At 38.5% G+C, this 19,647-nt stretch overlaps 1 protein-coding gene across 1 annotated transcript in view; it reads left to right on the plus strand.

The window, feature by feature from the left end:
- The window catches only part of LOC125919354 (synaptotagmin-1-like), a 321,052-nt gene extending 311,504 nt beyond the window's left edge, over window positions 1-9,548 (plus strand). The window contains exon 8 of the mRNA XM_049625992.1: window positions 9,196-9,548. Within this exon, the coding sequence (XP_049481949.1) occupies window positions 9,196-9,516 (321 nt within the window). The 3' untranslated portion in view covers window positions 9,517-9,548. The remainder of the gene's footprint in view (window positions 1-9,195) is intronic.
- Window positions 9,549-19,647: the final 10,099 nt, after the last annotated feature.

Genomic DNA, 19,647 nt, shown 5'->3' on the forward strand with positions numbered 1-19,647 from the left:
CATTGGATTTTTTCATGCTGTATTGTGTCCCAGTGTCTGGAACAGTGCCTGACATCTAGGAGATGTCCAATAAATATCCGTTGCATGAGCAACTAGTAAATGCCCACCTCAGTTCACTGCTCTGCAGTGTACTGTGCTGTTACTTATTTTTAATAGGCATTTTGATTTTCTACTTTAATCATTCTTGTTTTGACATCAGAATATCTATGTTTCCATTATTTTTAATAAGACTACACATGTGTTTCTTAGTCGCAATAAATTAAAAGGAAATTTTGAAGATCTAAATCATAAAGCTGATATCCGTCTTTGATTACATGAATTTTAAACTTAGAGAAGAGTAATTTGGTTTAAGCAGTTACAGGACTTTGTAGGTGCATCCTTGTGTCTAGAACATTTTTGCCCTCTTCTTCACATGGTTCACACCAAATCTTCCTGTTGACCTTTCTATCTCAGCTCAGGCACTCAGTAGGACATTTACTTATCAGTCCCGCCCCACCCCCCACCCCCCGCCCTGCATTATGTACTAGCTCTGATTGAAAGGGGAGAGCTAGGAGATTTGTTTTAAAGCTATATTTGCAAGGGAAGCACATTAGTTTTACAAAGAATATGCACTTGGCATGGCCCAAGAAACTGTGATTATTAGGGATAAAGATCTCCAATTAAAGTCCTCCCCTCCTTAGTTCTGTTACTAGACCCTAGAGGGTTTCAACCTTCTCCTCTTTGCTCCCATGGCATTGGTGCAGTTGAACTGTATTATTATTCTCCATCTACATCTGTCACTCCAGTGACAGAAGGTCACTACATTTGCAAGTTCATAAAGTCCTCCTACTCATCTAAGTATCCATGGAGACTAGACTAGAAGAGTCTATAGTGCAACCTATTTTTTTTTAAATAAGGAACGAAGGAGTAATTGAATGAATACAGAATTAATAGGTTATATATAGTATCTTCATAAAATAAGTATTCAAAGACACAACATACAGTCTCATTCACCTGTGCAATTTACTGTGTATTTGTACACTAGGCCAGATTTAGTCTTTTCAGCCTGGATACATCCATAGCAACATTTCATACTGTGACCATCTGGACCATTAGATGTAAATACTGATTTGGCAGATACTTCAGTAATATGAGTATAGTTGTGGGAATAAAATGAATTTGAAAGCTACCACCACCCAAAGGATATATTTAAAGCAACTCTTATTAAGATGAAAAACTTGACATTATCCTTTTTTAACTGGAGAATGTCCTAGTATTTTCATAAATGAAGAATATGCAAATAATCTGAATTTTCATTTCAAAAATTTTAGGCTGCCATTTTTTATTTGTCACCTTTAAACAGACTCCCAACCTCAGAGAAAAACCCTCAACTCAGAGAAGCGATCACCAACTTGACACACAGAAAAATCTTAAGATTAACATAAATAGAATATGTCCTTGTAAAATGTCACAGCATTAAGTCAATTCAGGTACCTTTTTAAAACTCATTCTAAAGTACAGCATTTCCAACAAGCTCATGAACTTAGCTCCACTTGCAAAGGTCACTAAAGTGAACCCTTCTTTTTATACATACAATGATGGATGGTGCTACAGAAGCCATCAAATAAATATTCATTTTTTTTTTTTATGGGTGAGGTAGTTTTCTTTATTTTTTTTTTATTTTTTTATTTTTTATTTTTTAATATATGAAATTTACTGTCAAATTGGTTTCCATACAACACCCAGTGCTCATCCCAAAATAAATATTCATTTTAAATCAAGCTTTTTATTTATCCATTGTAGATGACCTCTGTTCTAATATCTATATGTAATGCTTTTCAAAAAGTAAAGGCATTGCTGTAGTTGTCTATTAAATCATTAATTTGTGTCTACTCTATTCAGTGGCTGCTTTAAAAAAAAAAATGGAATTGTCAAGCTTCTCAGAACAAAGGTTCTTTCTGATTGTCAGCTCCGTATTCTAAAAGAGCAGGTTAATTTCTCTGAATCTCACAGTTGGAACTTTCTCACACTAACTGGCAGTTTCCACCTAGTGATCAAGGCAATTGACTAAAATAAATTATACATAAAGCTGAAATTCCTAATAGTAATAAGGCCCCTTCGTGAGATAATCACACCAGCAAAAGCACTCATCTGTCGGCTGCAACTCTATAGGATTTCAAAATTATCTTATAAAAACTACATTTCCAGAAATGTTTTCATTTCTAGTTTTATGAAAGGCCTAACATGGCAATGTCTATGGCAGCAGGCACAAAGAAGGAGCTCCAAATATAGTCATTAGTTGACTCTTTGATTAAACTGGATATACTGTTGATAAAGCACTAGTGTCTGTGCTGTTTATGCAGCAAAAAGTTTGGTGAGGCTCTCATTTCAAAACTATCAACAGTTATTTATACTACCTAATAAGGTAGATCGTGAGGGCTTATCAAGTACAATCCCTGTCCTTCTGGGGTTTAAGATGAGGGAAACTGACATATGAAATGGGGAGGAAAATCATCTCTAGGCACTATGCTGCTGGCCTTAAAGTGATCACTAGCAGAAATGTATACAGGCTAGAATAGTAAAAACGTACTTTGTTAAAAAGATGCAGACTTGGACTAAGGCCTGAAGGTCAGGGGTAATTTTATTAGGCAAACAGCCCTAAAGATGTTGCAGATGGATTTCCTGACTGCAAAAAACTTGGTGGTAAAAAGTAATAGAAGAAATGTAGTCATTGTTTTGGTGTACTGCCCCTCCACCCACCCCCCCACACACACACCGCAATCTTGTACCATCTTTATGGACAAGTTATTTACTCCACTGGCTGCCCAGAGCGTTGATGGCTGATGGCTCATAACTGGGTCCCTCCTTCTCAGCATCGCCCTCAGCAGAAAAGACCCTCTGGTCCAAGATGTGGGGACTGTCCACAATGAATGACTGGTGGATTCAGGATCATAAAAATTTCACCCCTTTTAAGAATTCATAATGTATCTGAAGTGCTATCCCAGCTCCAGAGCTCCCCATAGGATTGGCTGAGGCCTTTGATAGGACTGCATCATAGCCCAGCATTTCCACCTGTGCAGCTCGGCTTCCTGCACTTGCACACACGTGTTGACCCAAAGGACACACCTCAATAAATCTCCTGCCTTCAAATCTCTGAGTCTGTTTCCCTGGAGAACTTGACCTGTAGCAATAAAGGATAATGTGGGGAGCAATCTGACTGTATTTGATGGAAGGGACTCTAAGTTTATTCATACAAGAGGCATATATGGACCTTGACTCTGTGCCAGCCACTATTCTAGGGCTTAGAACATAGCCATGAGAAGAACAATTCTCTTGTAAACCTATTCTAGTGGGGAAAACCTAAACAAACATAAAGGAACTTTAAGGGATATATGGTAGGATGAAAAAGAAGCAGGGCAAGAGGACAAGTAGTGTGTATATTTAGGACCAGATAGGACCTTATATAGGATGGCCATATAAAAATTCTAAAGAAGTGACACAGGATCAGAAAGCTGAATAAACTAATAGAACAACCCATGATAGTATCTGGGGGAAGAATATTGCAGATAGAAAGAACAGTAAGGCCAAAGGCCCTGAGGTAGAAGTGTGCCTGGCATATGTTGAGAAGAGAAAGATCAGGAGCACTGTAGGAAGCAGAGGGTCAGACCACATGGGCCTTCTTGTCTGAGGAATATGGAGGATTCTAGGTGAAATGAGAAGACATGAAAGGGCTCTAAATAGGGACAGTCTCATGATTAGATTTCCATTTTAAAAGGATCCCTTTGCCTCATAGGTGAGAAAGACTCTAGGAAGGAGCAAGAGTGGAAGCAGAAAGGCTATTAGGAGGCTATCAGAGAGGTGTAGGCCAGGAATGAGAACTTGGACCTAAGGTTATAAATCGTAACAGTTTGCCTGGGACTGAGGTTTTTCAGGGTATACAGGAATTTTAAGGCTAGAACCAAGAGTCTTTTGCAAATCAATGCTTTTGGTCTCCCTACCTGTACTAGAGTGAAGGCCTTTAAGTAGGGAGAAGAGGTCAGATTCAAAATAGATTCTGAAGGTTGAGCAAACAGTGAAGGAGAAGGAGAAGGTTTGGATAGTTAGTGCAGAGACAAAGTACAGAGTTTCTTGAAAGTCAGGAAAATGACATTGGTAAATAGTTTTTGGAGAAACTATGACTAATGAGATCTTTCATCAGACTGTTGCAGAAAAAACATGACTGAAGTGTTCAGAACTTGATCTCAAACAGTAGAGTTAGAAGTAATGGAGGTGGTGATAGTGATGGTGACAATGACAAATATCAGAGATGGAGGGTCATATTGGAGGTAGAGGTGATGAGGGTAGAGGTCGTGTTGATCATGATGGGGAAAAATTAAGTAAAATTTAAAAATCCAATTTGAGGAGCACCTGGGTGGATCAATCAGTTAAACATCCAACTCTTGGTTCCAGCTCAGGTCATGATCTCACAGTTCGTGGGTTCGAGTCCCATGCCAGGCTCTGTGCTGACAGAGCAGAGCCTGCTTGGGATTCTCTCTCCCTCTCTCTGCCCCTCCCTTGCACTCACGTGTGCTCGCGCGCGCTCTCTCTCTCTCCCTCTCTCTCTCTTTCTCTCAAAATAAACATTTTTTAATCCAATTTGAGAGACATTGACAAAGACAGAAATTTCAAGACTTATGGGCTGAAAGACTAAAGGAAAACAGAAGGAACATTGGTCACTGGAAACCAATTACTTAGAGACCCTAACAGAAAGGGGTATTGGAAATAATAGTCAAGGGGAGGATTTGGTAATGAACACATTTAGTTAGAATGAATTTAAAGTGAGAATGGAGTATCTAAGTGGGTGGTCGGTCGGAGCATTAGTTTGTCATTCCAGATGCCAGTCTGACAATAAAGAAAACTCATTATTTTGAGTCAAAGGACCTTGGTTCAGTTCTGCACTGAGATGCCCATGTAACCATATGTAACCTCTGGGTCTCAAACTCTTCATGAATAAAAGAGGCATAACAGTACCTACTGTTGTTGAGAAAAGACACAGAAATGTCAAGGACAAATAAGCATCTGAGATGTAGGTTTGGGGATCATCTTTCTCTGGAAGTTTTCCAAGAACCACTTTTGTTTCTCATCACCAGAACCCCAATAAAGAAAACTTTTTTTTTTTTTAAGTGTAGCAAGTCTTGGTTTCTCAAACTTTAAAGTGATACATAATGAGGCTTACCATCAAAGGAGGCTATTGCTGGGGCACCTGGGAGACTCAGTCAGTTGAAACTTTTGGTTTCAGCTCAGATCATGGTCTCATGGTTCATGCCTTCAAGACCCACATCAGTCTCTGTACTGACAGTACAGAGCTTGCTTGGGATTCTCTCTCTCCCTCTCTCTCTGCTCCTCCCCTGCTTGTTCTCTCTCTTCTCAAAATAAATAAATAAAACTTAAAAAAAAAAATTTTAAAGGAGCATATTGCTACCCAACCATCTTTCTTGCAAACTGACATGTGAAAACTATTAAGTAAGGGAGGTTGACATAAAACTGTCCACATACAACTATCAGATCATTCCAGTTCTTCTGTGTAAGTGACCAGAGATAAAGCCTTCATAGGCTAGAACAAGAATCTAGGAACAGAAGTGCATCTCCATCTAATCACAGAAGTTCAGGGAAAGGTTTTATGGAGGAGAAGAAAATACTTGTTTTCCTACAAGTCATACTGGTACTAGACCATCAACCTAAGATTCTAAAGTAACAGCACATGCTTACAATGAATGTAAGCCTCAGACATAAGCCTGTTTCAGCCATGGCCAAATAGAACACACCTTTGGAAGAGGTCAGCTCCATGCAGAGCTCTGACAGCTATGTCCTTAGCGGGGTGGCATCAGAGCATCTCTAGGGTGCATATCCTGGCTCTTCTTGCTTCACATGAACTTAGGGTTCCCACCTCATCCACAACATATGAAAAACACATTGCGATCCTATTTAGAAATGCCTTAAACCAAGGGTCAAACCAGCATGTAACAGAAGTTACCCCAATTCTCAAATTTCGTTTTAGAGAATTATTAAAGCTACTTAAATGTTTATTTATTTACTTAGAGAGAGGGAGAGGGATAGAGAGCAGGGGAGGGGCAAAAAGAGAAGAAGAGAGACAATCCCAGGCAGGCTCTACCCTATCAGTGCAGAGCCTGATGCAGGGCTCAAACCCATGAACCTCAAGATCATGACCTGAGCTGAAACCAAGAGTTGGATGCTCAATCGACTAAGTCACCCAGGTGCCTCTAAAGTTGCTTTTTAAGGAATTAGAAAAAGCATATACTTATACTCAAATAGTTACAACTCAAAAAATGTAACTAATAAGATAAAGGTTCATATGAATTGGATGCCTTCTTCACCTTTTTCAAGAAAATGATGCCATAAGGAATACAAATTCCCAAATAATGACTAGCCTTCAAGTGGCCTACAGATCCAGAAGGAAGAAGATTTTCATACACTAAAAAGTAACTTCAATTGATTAAACATGTATTTTTAAATTACTAATTTGTCATACCAGTTATAATTTTATAGCATGTGAAATCTCATACGTTCAAGTTCCTAAATTAAGGATTAAATGTAAATCCTTAAGTGGTGCTAAATAAGCATTTTTCCATATTTCCTTTCTCCCAAAACATCCATCTTTATTCACCACCCCCCCCTCAAACATTCATTCTTCTTCCACTCCATAACTTTACAATTACAGGTAACTACATACTTCTCCTACCTGAGGCATGGGAGGTTCAAACTCTGTAACCACACCCTTTCAAACTAGACATTATGCAAAATCTTAAAAATTCCCTATGTTTCACAAGATTGAATAATAAAGAAGTATTAGAACAAAGATAAGTTGTGATGTTTCTTGAAACAACTGAGATGCCATAAATTGTATCTTTAGACTGGACTACAAAAGAGGTGCTGTTTAAGAGAGAACAGTCATATCTAAAGCGCCTAACTAGAACGGTTAGAGTCACCTGGTTCTGCAAGACAGTGAGTCCCCCAGGGAGGGTACTGTGGCAAAAAGATAGAATCCTGCAAAATGAATCCTCCTAATGAGTATTTTTGAACAGCAATTTTGTTCATTTATATTTCTCTTCTAAGGTTCAGATGAATCTGTCCACACCCTGTATTAATTCCTAGGGTATTGATTCCCATTCTGTATTTTCAGACTATGAAATGGAATTTATTCTACCAGATTCTCTTCATGTGTAAATTAATTCCTAGAGAATAAGTAGGCACCTCGGGTGAATTTAGCACATTACAAGTTACTATTATCTACATTAGTGGAAGGGAGATATGACCTAGGTAATTCAAAACAGCGATATTATCTAAAATTTCCATTTATTTACTTTTTTGAGAATGCAAGGAAAGTGATATTTCAGACAAGGACCAGTCTTCAAGGAGTTTGCAGTCATATGGGAAAATTAAGACATGTGCATAATAAACAAAGAGTCCTTAGTGACATAAGAGATGGATAAGATGCTATGAGGACTCAAGGAATCAATTGGGATTATAAACTCATATTATGTTTCCAATAAAGCATTACTTAAGCACAAACTCCTCTCTCTCTCTCTCTCTCTCTCTCTCTCTCTCTCATACACATAACATTATTTTTCACCTATAGATAAATCAGAACAGGTAGATTCCCTTTCCTTTTTAAAATATGGCTATATGGCCAGTAAAAGGAATTACATTTCCTGAGGTTGTTAAATTACATCTAGGCAGTTATTTCTACACTGGAGACTTGGGCTGATTTAGCACATAAAGTTATCAATAAGGCCAAATACAGTCATAATAAGAACATAACATGAGAAGGCCTTCTGTATCTTATTCTTACATTGAGTCCAACTGCAGATGTCGGATACAACCATCATCTGTGGAATCAGAATTCACTTTTTTTTGAGGGGGGGGGCAGGAAGGTATTCTAAGAAATAAACCTTAATTTGCCATAATACCTAATTTCCTGTGTCAGTAGTTTAGGGCACCTGGGTGGCTCAGTTAGTTGTCTGACTCTTGATTTTGGTTCAGGTGATGATCTCACAGTTTGCGGGATCAAGCCCCACATGGGGCTCTGCACTGATAGTGCTGAGCCTGCTTGGGATTCTCTCTCTCCCCGCCCCTTCCCTGCTCACTTTATTGCTCTCAAAATAAACTTAAAAATATAGTTTAGATCCTTCAGTCTCCCGCCCATTCTCATACTTACACATGTGAATGCAAGAATTCTACTCATGCTGAACAATATCATGGCTCTGAATTAGTTATCCTAAGAAGGTACTAAGGGCTGCAAACCCATAGGAGTTCTTTCTGAGAAAAAGTAAAACTTCTAAATATCATCATTTTAAACTGAATCAAATGTTCAGAAATGTCAGAGTACAGGACTGGTGACTGTTCCTTAGGCCTAAAGTAGGAAAGCAATGAAATAACCTGAGGGGCTAGGAGGTGCTTTGTATGACTGTACATTTCAAATTTCCAACCTACTGCTTAGATTTGTACAAGTAAGGGGAGAATAAGGGAATATTCAGATCTCACTTGAAATGAGTAAAACTGAATGGGCAAAAACTTCTACTTGTTGCCCTTCCGCTCCTAGGAATTCTGAATTTCTCATTAACGATTCAGTCCAAGGGCTCCTGGCTGGCTCACTTGGTAAATCATGTTGACTCTTGCTCTCAAGATTGGGTGTAGAGCTTACTTGTAAATAAAAATTCCAAATTAAAAAAATTCTTTAAAAAAGTCAGTCTAACAGTAATACAAGTCCTCTTCCCAAAAATCTAAATATAAAGTAGTAGACATAATCCTATTTGAAAGGTAAAAAGACAAAAATTTAGGCAGATTTATTCTGCTCAAGGAGTGCTAGGCTCTTTTCAAAGCCATTTAATAAAGTTATGAAATTGTGCCAAAAGCATTGTGGTGCTATTCAGAGTGGAATTTCTAAAAATGTCATCTCGGTCTCATTTCCTGAACTGTTGAATTATGGATATATTTTGATGAATGATAAAGTATAGATGAGCTATTTAAAACTGAAATGGGTTACAATCACTCTTCAGATCTTAGTGAATGAAAGACCACTGGGTACATGCCAATGAACCCGAGCACTTTCAAATTCTAATTGTCCTAATCTTCCTCCTGAGGAATTTGCAATGTATGTGTACAAACTATATTCACCTTCATTCACAGAGTCACATATTCTCTTATTGGTTTTCACAGCAAGAGAAACTGGGTGATATCTGCTTCTCCCTTCGCTATGTACCTACTGCTGGCAAGCTGACTGTGGTCATTCTGGAGGCAAAGAACCTGAAGAAGATGGATGTGGGTGGCTTATCTGGTAAGGCTGTGATGTTTACTGATTTGCTTGTTTTTAATGCTGTTTCATCATGGGTACCAGATGCATGGCATATATACTGTGGATCCTCTGTCCTTACTGATTACCATTTCCTTCCCATGGAGGCTGGAAGTGGTCTCAGAATTTATCCCAAGACAGTGCTCCAGAAGCCACTCTCACTTTATTGCAATTGGCATAAAAGATGAAGTCTATTTTCCAGTTTCATGGTCAGAGTATCAGTCATCAGTTCTACAGCACTGAATGCCTCCCCCTTCCCTCCTTTTTTTTTTTTTTTTTTTTTTTTGTTTCTCTTAAAAGGCAATGCCTATGACCATTTTTTGTGGTAGTTGTTTTTTTTTTTTTTGACCAAAATTTACCTGTAACATAAAAATAATGTCTTCACCAAGACTTATTTATGAGAGGGGCGCCTGTGTGGCTCAGTCGGTTAAGCATCTGACTTCAGCTCAGGTCATGATCTCACGGTCCCTGAGTTTGAGCCCCGCATCAGGCTCTGTGCTGACAGCTCAGAACCTGGAGCCTGCTTCAGATTCTGTGTCTCCTTCTCTCTCTGACCCTCTCCCATTCATGCTCTGTCTCTATCTCAAAAATAAATAAACATTAAAAAAAAAAAAAACCTACTGCTCTCATTGCTTAAAGAATAATAGAGCAAATTTAAAGCAGTTTCCTCTAAAAATGTTTAAAAAATCTCATGTGCCTAAGATGGAAAAATATATGCATGTATATATATGCATATGTCTATACACGCATACCTTTTTTGGCTCTGTCCTTTGATATGGCCCAGAAACAAAGACTGACCCACTGGTAATGAGCACCCTTCACACCAGATACGGCTTGAAAATATGAAAATACGGTTTCTAATTAAAAGAACCTGGTATTTATTAAGGAAATGGTAGTTCCAGGTATGGTGCAGGAAATATACAAGCCTAGACTATCTCATCTCACCAGAAAGCAAGGAAGGTCTGAGAGAATACAGGGGTCATGTCAAAAGACTTGGAAGCCACCCCTAAGACACTTCCACTGGCCAAAGATGTAGTCATTCGGGCACCAGTAACCTAATAAGTGTAGGGTATTCAAACCTAAACCAAAAGAGCATTTAATGTACAGAGAAATGTTTAGCTTTAAGAACAGTTCACTCCCAGGTAACTACTTAGTATCCTGAGGTAGAACTTCCAACACCTTTGACCTTTCTTTCCTTTGGGTCAATGGCCGAATCCCATGCTAGGTGGCTTCCTTGTATCCTCCCTCACATGCTCCTTTTCCAACTCCCATGCCGACCATCTCCTCATCACCTGTATCCTGCACTCCTCCAATCTCCCAATCCATCACATTCCCTTTCAGAGAGTTCCAGAAGCGACTTAACCATGAAACCAATAAAACTTTAGTGTCCCTCATTTGTTCTGTCTCCTTCCAAGATCCTAAAAAGGAGTTCCCATTATCCCGGATATTTCACTCACAATTTGTCACAGTCTGGGTCTCCGACTTCTCTGCCACCATCCATCTCTTTTTGTTTAGCATCATCTGAGTGGCTACAAGCATTTCTGAGAGTTAGTGAAGAACAGAAGTTGGGTCTGGCAGAATATATTTATGTAGCTTGTAATCACTTCCATGTGTAATTGGGTTATTGGTGGCTGCTGAGGAAAGAAAGGGCTGCTGGGAGGACTCCTAACCACTGCACCAACTCAGCACTGTGACATGAAAGGGGCAAGGCCAGAGTTCATATCTAATTTAGCATTCATCATTTTCTCTGTACTTCTTTATGTTCTTTTTATTTTTCGAATGCCAAACTACATTTGTTAGAAATGGCCAATTACTTGAATCCAAGTAGGCTGTTTTGCCAGGGTCTAAAATTATAGTAGCTTCAGGACCCACACACCCTGGGTCTACCCCTACATTTGCATTACCTGGAACTGTTTTGTCTAATTATTAAATATTAAATAAGGATATTTCAAAACTCTGAATCTCAAGGGCTCCATCTGCCTGTGAAATTAAGTCAATCACTCAGATCTACATAACATAGGTCCTTCCAGACTACGTCTCACCGTATTTCTATAATTTAACCAAATTGACCAGCACACAGTTCTTCAAATAGACCATGTAATTTGCTGCTTCCACTCTTTGCTTATAAGTCATTTCCTTCACCTGTAATTCTTCCCCCCAATAATGCCTACCTAAATGCTATCCATTCCTCAGGCCAACCTTAAGTCTTATGTTCTCATCGGTTGAACAAATATATGGTGTTTCCCTAACTTTTGTGTTAGGCATTGTTTTTAGACTAGATTTGTATCAGTGGACAAAACAGCCAAAGGACCCTGCCCTGGTACAGCTTACATTTTAATTTCGGGAGACAGGAAACCAATAAATAAGCATGTAGTATGCCAATAGGTGCTAAGTGCTATGGAAAAAGCAAAGCAGGGAAATAAATAATGAGGAGTGGTTGTAAATGGGGTGCTCAGAGAAAGCCTGATAAGCAGGTAACATTTCAGCAACAACCTGGAAGAGGTGAGGAGGTGAGCCGTGGGGTGTCTGGGAGAGAGAACATTTTGGGTGCAGGGACTTCATGATGCCTTTTCTGATCCATTCCAATAGAACACATCTTTCCCTTTTTTAAATGCCAACAGCAGTTTGTTTACACCCTTCAAACATCACGCTTCTCTCTCACTAGACTGTGCTCTGTATTTATATCTCCCACAATGCCCTCACTGACTGGTAGCACTGAGCATAGCTGCTGAATGAATCATGAATTATTTACCAAGGAGCTATGGCCTGAAAAAACAAGTCTTGCATTTCAAATTTGTTTAACCTACTTACCACTAAAATAACTGTAAGCACTTGGATGGTCTGTCTCAAAGTAATTTGACCTATGTCCGAGGAGACCAAAATTATATAATGAGATCATTCCAGGTAACTCAAATGTTTAACTACATTTGCTGGAAATGGCTTGTTAATTGGAACCAAAGTGAGTTGTTTTACCAGGGTTTGAATCCCATTCTACCACCACTGGCACTTTGACACTGGGTAAGTTCTTTAGCTTTCTGAGCCTCAGTTGCATTATCTATAAAGTGGGAGTAATAAGATCTTTCTTATAAAGGTGCTGTGAGAAATAAAGCGTAGTATCTGGCACACACAAGTGCTCACGAAATATTCTAATTATTTCTATTAGTAACTTTATGAAATCCTGGGCTAAAGATGCAAAATGTGAAAGCAACCATTTAATAGTTTAACCAATTATTTGATTGAATGGGGAAAAAGAAAGGTTTCTTTGTTTAATAGGATTGGCTGGTCATTTAAGGCAAAATGATAGTAGACCCATGTTTTGCACAGAGCAGTGAATTAAGACAAGGTATTGAATTAAATAAGAAATATTAGGGAAAAAAAGGAAAAAAACTTTAAACAAGTTTTCTTCCTATTCTACTACATGGTTTCTTTCTTACTGTAGAAATTCAAAATGCACTGCATAAAGATTTTGCCTCTGTCACATACCCACATAGCAATTCATGCAAATCCCAACCCTTCTTACAGTGACAAACTTGACTGGACCATTCACATGTCTACAGCAGATCTTTACACTTGCATATTTAATATTCCAATTCTGAAGTATTTGTGAGCAACACCTAGAGTTTCTGAATCTAGCTATTTGTACTGAAATCTTGAATCTTGTAGGCTGCAAGACTATCCTTCAGGATTAAGTTGGTAAAGTAAAAAATGAATTGGGCTTTTTGCACTGTACTTGTAGGGGGGAAAAAAAGAAAAAAAAATCTAGCCTTCTGCCTAGTAACTGCTTCTCAAGATCTTCACAGCCTTTTATACATCTGTGTGCTTGGAGTAAATTTCTCTTCAAATAAATGTTATCTCTTTGTGAAAACTGAGGAAGAATTTCAACAGTCTGGTTAGGTTGCTTAGTCCGGTTAGGCTGCTATAATAATACTGGGTATAGGTTAGGCTGCTATAATAACCTGGGTATCTTCAATGGAAATTTGTTTCTCATAGTTCAAGATCAAGGCACCAGCTGATTCAGTGTGTGGTGAGAATCTACTTCCTGGTTCATAGGTGGCTGTCTTAGTTTTGGGTCTTCACATGACAGAAGGAGCAAGGGAGCTTTCTGGGATCTCTTTTATAGGGCAATAATCCCATTCATGAAGGCCCCACTCTCACAACCCAATCACTTCCCAAAGGTCCTACCTCCAAATACCATCACATCAGGGATTCGGTTTCAACATAGGAATTTTAGGGTGGACACTAACATTCAGTCTGCAAAGAGGTCAAAGAAATTGAAAGCATTAGAAATGTTGAAGATTCTCAAAGGCATAGGGTTGTATGTCTTATATTTCTGAGCTGTGTATTTTTACCTGTGCAGACTCTCAAGGAGTAAATACTTTCTCCTACCACAATCTCTTGTCCCTGTTTATATTACAACAACTGCTTTTCTCACTTGTTTTTTGTTTGTGTGTATCCATGTAAGTGCACGCGTGTGTGTGTGTGTGTGTGTGTGTGTGTGTGTGTGTGTGAGTGTTGTGGGGGGGAGCTCTCAAACCAGAAATTTAAGACTTCTAAGTACAGCTTTAATGAGTAATTTCAAGACTAAGTTCATTTAGACTTTATAGCACCAGTTAGAATTTTGAAGTTTTTCTAACCTAAGGATATAGCTATTTGAAGAAAACACCAAACTTGTGAATCAGCAAGATGGCTTTTAAATTTCCATTAGGTCGAAATTTTTCATCTTAAATCTGATAATTTTTTTTTAACTCTTAAGTCATTATAACATAGTTACAGAACACTGTCTAGTTTAGAAATCCTTTTCTAACTTGGTTTTCTCATGTGGTTTTCAAGATGGACCTGTGAGGTAGTTTCTGAAGGTAATATTCTCAGAAAATTGAGGCTTACAGACATTAGATAATGTCCATAAATCATCTCGCTCCACGTCTGACACATAGGAGGTGTTCAATACTGGCAACTGCTTTTGTTGTTACTGACATTCAAAGTCACCTGACTTGTAGACGGCATAGCTGGGACTGAAGCCCAGATTCTGATTCTCAATACAAAAATGTCTCAAAGACCATTCCATTTCCCTCTTTCCCTGCAGCTAGCACATAGTCCCTTTTGAAATTTTTCTAAATGGTTTGTACTGCTGAGAACCACGGAAAATAGCTAAAAGTCAGAAGTTTGTCTCTCCTGTCTCCTTGATTGGGTCGTATTCACCTCAATTGTGAGGGGAACAACAAAAGCACATAAAGCATGGCAACAAGAAGGTGCTGGGAAAATAGAGATGAAGGACCAGAGTCATAAGCGCCTATTCCAGCAGTCTCCTAAACGTCCAGGAATTGAGAGGTGGCCCTGAGATGGGATCAAGTCAGGGACATCCTGACAGATAGCTGGAGGAAATGTAGTTGAAAGTTTTCTCCCTGGTCATCTTTCTCCCTTTCACTTTCCACCCAGACCCCACCCCCCAGTCTTCTTCCTGGTCATCCTCAGTCCTGTCCTATTACTATGGAATTCATACTGTGAAAAGCAAAGGGTAGCGCTATAGGAGAGATCCCCCAAAGCATCTAAGTCCCCAAGAGAAAGGGCAAGGAAATTCACAAATTGCAGCAACTACTTACGGGAGAGGAGGAAGAAAGGGAACTCGGTGGCAGAGGAGTCACTGCCCATTTGTGGGAGGCTGCCAGTGTGTGCTTGAGCCACTGAGACCTAGGCCATAAGATTTACTCTGCCAGCCCCACCCAGCCCTTCATACCTATACAAACACTGTTCTTCAAGATACAATTTTGAAATTGTTCATACATTTGTCTTCTTACAGATACTGTTCTAAAAATATAATTTGGAAAATAGAGCCAATCTAAGTATTTGAAGTCACCTAGGAAAAAGCAACTCACCCAACCTTGGGAACCACTAGATTCCACACAGAAACCGCACATGAGCAGAGGCAGATCATTCTTTCAGGCACAGGCAGGTAGGTAGATAGAGTATCACATCACATAAAGACATCATATTCTACCTATATGAGAATCACCCCATTGTTCATGTTAAAATTTAAGATTTCAGGGACTACCTCAGACCAAACTATAACTGAACATCAAGGGGGTGGGAACCTGGAAGCTGTATTCAAGTCCCCCCCCCATGTTATTCTTATGCCTCTTAAATTTGAAAACAATACTTTATACAAAGTATAAAGAGAGTGTTAGTTGAAGCCAGGGAGGAAAACATATTGCGGTATAAAAATGTATTAAATCAACATGTTGTATACTTAAACTTATAAAATGTTGTATGTCAATTGTATCACAATAAAAAATTTTTTAAAGAAAACTTTACTTTAGGAGCTTAAATGCTACATCATAATTTTAGCTGAGGTCCAGGTCACCCAAATTCCAAGTTGGAATTTTTTTCTTGTCAGTGATGTAGAATCTATCCTTTGCCTCAGAGAATGGAATTTCCTTAAATGAGATCTATTTATTTCATCAGCCTAGTATCCTCTTTCTTGAGAAATACCTTGTCCACATGCTTAAATTGTCTTTTTCAGTCTCTCCTACTGAAAGACAAAAGCAGTAGATTGTTCCTGTATACATTTATGACACCACCCTTATCTGTCCTTCCATGCGTACTAAAAGCATGACAGAGAAAACCACTCCAACTTCAAGTTATTTGAGCTAAAAGTCACTAGGCTGGGAGCTAAGCCAACAAATAAAGTGGCAAAAACTTATTTTAGCCAATTAGATGAGGATATACAAATTAATTGGCCATGATATCAGGGTCAAGAAACAATACGCAAATAAATAGGCATTTTGAGCTAACGGGACAGGAATATGCATAAACTGGCTGCGATGTCAGAAGTCTTCATCATAATTTTAGGCTTGGATGTTGTGATATAAATTTCCATGACACTTCAAAACACTCAGTTATAATGTTGATAAAACAATCTAAATCTCTAATATGTGAACAAGTTGATCTGAAAAAAAAAGACAATGACAGATCTTTAAGCTCGATATTAGAAACTGAGTTATTAAAAGGGGCTATGTTAAAGTTTAATGCAAGTTAAGACCCAAGCACAGTAACCACAGGATGGACAGAGATGCTATGCCTGAAGGAATAATAGTGGCTTCAATGAAATAAGAGCAGACGTGGGGTGTGGGCTAGATTTGAAATCAGGAAGCAAGTGTATTAGTTCAGAACATTTAGCACAAAAACGCCTAAAGAAGTCCTTTAGCCAGCAGGTACATATCCAATCATTCAACAAATAGCATTTGCATACCCACTGTGCGCCAGGCAGCATGCCAGTCCTTGGATACATAAGTAAAAATAACAGCAGACACTTGCATAGCACAATGTGAGCCAGACACGGGTCTCCACACTTTATATATGTTAACTGATTTAATCCCATTACAACCCTAGGAGGTAGACACTATTTTTATCGCTATTTTTTTTAGATGGAACTGGAGAGGTAAATAACTTTCCCAAGGTCACAGAATTCGTTTTTGGCAGAGTTACAATGGCAACCCAAGCAGTCTTCAGACTCCATGAATAAAACAGGACTTCTAAGTCCTTATCCTTTCTCACTAGGCTTAACCTGGAGAACAGACGGCTAAGTACACGTTACAGTTCCAGAGATGGCCAAAAATTCTACCTGATTCCATAATTCCTTTAAACCCAAACTAAAATTCCATCATGGAAGCCACTAATATAAATTAGTGTGTTGACTGTTTAGTTTTTGGTTAGACAGCAAAGACAAGATCAATGACTCCCTATGATCAGACAACAAATATTAATAGATTTCCATGCTGAAGGACGGTCTCCATTTCTTTGGTATGTTACTTTAGTGATGGAGTCTTTGCTCACTAAAGAGGATGACATGCCAAACTGTAGTTTCAACTGTATAACTGGCAGAAGTGGAGGGATGTTGCTAAAACATCGTGGAAGAAAGTCCAAATCTAAGGATTTGTATGGCTATCGGGTGGTAGAGAAAGACTAAAAAATGTTATCTAGTACTCAATTTTATCAAGGGTTGATTCTGGAAGACAGTGTGTACTATTACTGGGAAAAGGGGGCAACAGGATTTTATAACACAAAAGCTTATTACCCTTTGTCAAATGCATTGGAGCTCTGTGAGTCAAAAATCACATTTAAATAACACTGAAGAAATTAGAACTGCACCTGACAACTTACCAGGAAAATAGAGCTTGGCTTAAAAATGTTAACAATAGAAATCCACAGATGGAGAAGTGGAAATAGTAAGTTCCAAAGAGGTTTGTACTAAGACATTTTTACGTATCACCTTGAAACTCTCCATTTTGAAAATAACAGAAATGTTTCCAGTCATTGAAATCCAAGCTCAGAGGATAAATGAAAAGATCTTGCTAGGCTGAGTAAGCCAAAATAGGATAGATGAGCTTCAGTGTGGGCAAGCTTAGAAATAATGCAGTGAAAGGAAAGGAAAAAAAAAAATCAAATTAGTATAAAATAAGATCAATTATAAACCGAGAAAAAGGTCACATAGAACCATCCACTGAAGACATTCACCAAACACACAGCTAAAACCAACCAGGCTTGGTGCTGTCGTGGAATTATTATAAATACAAGAGGGGGGAAATGCCCTTTGTCACAGACTAAAGCTCACACATGTGTGGAGTACATATAGTTATAGCCGCCCACCTCAAGAAAGATGGGTAGTGTTAGATGACCAACTGCCAGAAGAAGTGGCTAAAACAGAGGGATGAAGGGGCTGTGAGGACAGGCTTAGAATATTGGGACTTTGTAGTCTAGGAAAGGAAAGCTGAGCAGACATATGACTAAAGTCTGAATATCCTGACAGAGCTAGGGTAATACCTACCTTTTATCCCATCCCACAATGCTAGAATTAGGAAGGGATCTTGATGTTTCAAAGAGAATACATAAAAGGAAGGCCATTCAGAATGATCTCATCTTTCAACTAAAAATGCTTTGTCAAATTTTCTTTGCAGTTGGATAGTAAAAACTTGCTACTCTAGAAGATGGAATAGGTTGAGATAAATGTGTAAACCTGTTTTGAGTTATAGGCTTAAAAAGGGGACATCTCTAAACCTTTGTTTTGTGTTGTGTTATAGGACCCCCATACCTTTCCATGGGTAACCGTCAGAAACAGGTCTCGCAGCTGCATATCCCCATAATCCAACCCAGAATGACTATATTCACGTCCTTGAATTGACCATTCTATCTTCTGCTCTCCATTCACTATGCAAGGAACAAATAGGGAAGGTTAGATTTTCTAATAGGTAATTGTGTTGACAAGACTAGAGTCCCATAATATTCCTGGTTTTTAAAACTACATTTGCTAAGCTTCAAGAGATTTTATTATCCATACCTGGTAGAGTTTTTCTAATAAGGGTATTAAAAACATGTAGCAAACGTCTGCCATATTTCTCTTTTATGAGGCTACAAGATTCCCTTTAGGCTACAACAGGTGACAAAAATGGAAAATACTATTGAGTCTTAAACAGGGGCAACAATGCTCAGAGAAATTAACATTGAAAACATCATTAAAAAAATTATACTTGATTTTTTTGGAAGTAGAGGTGACTATAATATATCATATGTACGTCATCCCATAATCTCGTATTCCTGATCTCCACTATAAACCTATCACTCTGCTTTCTCCCTCTTCAGTCCTTCCACCTGCTGTATCATGAGCTACTTGGAGAGCAGAGATGGTTTCCACCTACATTATGTTAGGGGAACAGACCTCACTGTCCCGTCTGAACAACCCGTTATGAACCTGTCAATTCTGCCAGTCTAACTGGTTATTATGTCTTCATCTTCTAACTGATCTGACTTATTTTTTTTTCACTAATGAAATCCTCTTGGCATCACATAGCTATTTCTAGTATGCAAACTAAGAAACAAAATCAGAAATAATAAAATATAATTATTGAATTTATCTTAACTGTCATTTTCACATTTTTATTCCTTCCTTCCCTCACCCCCTTCAGTAGTAAAAAAAAAAATGGGGGGGGGACTCACATTGAAACAGACTATCTCCAGGGGATAAAGGAAAGGAAAGGAAAACCAGAAATGCCAGAAATGTACACGTTACAGTTATTTCTCAATGACAGTCATAAAGACATTTTGCAGTGAAGACAAAAATGGTCCACTAGTCACATCTTTTGCCCAGCATGAACAGATAAGGCAATGATTCATCATCTTACTTGTTCACTGCTTTATAGACTAACTTTTTATGAAAGAAATCAAAGACCATAGTAGCTGGTTGCCTTTTTGAATTGCTAATGACCTTACTTTTGGTATATATCCTTCTTAGTGATCCCTGGAAAACTAGGAGGCTTTGAATTTTTTCT

Source organism: Panthera uncia, chromosome B4 (assembly GCF_023721935.1).
Source record: "Panthera uncia isolate 11264 chromosome B4, Puncia_PCG_1.0, whole genome shotgun sequence".
NCBI classification, from domain to species: Eukaryota; Metazoa; Chordata; class Mammalia; order Carnivora; family Felidae; genus Panthera; species Panthera uncia.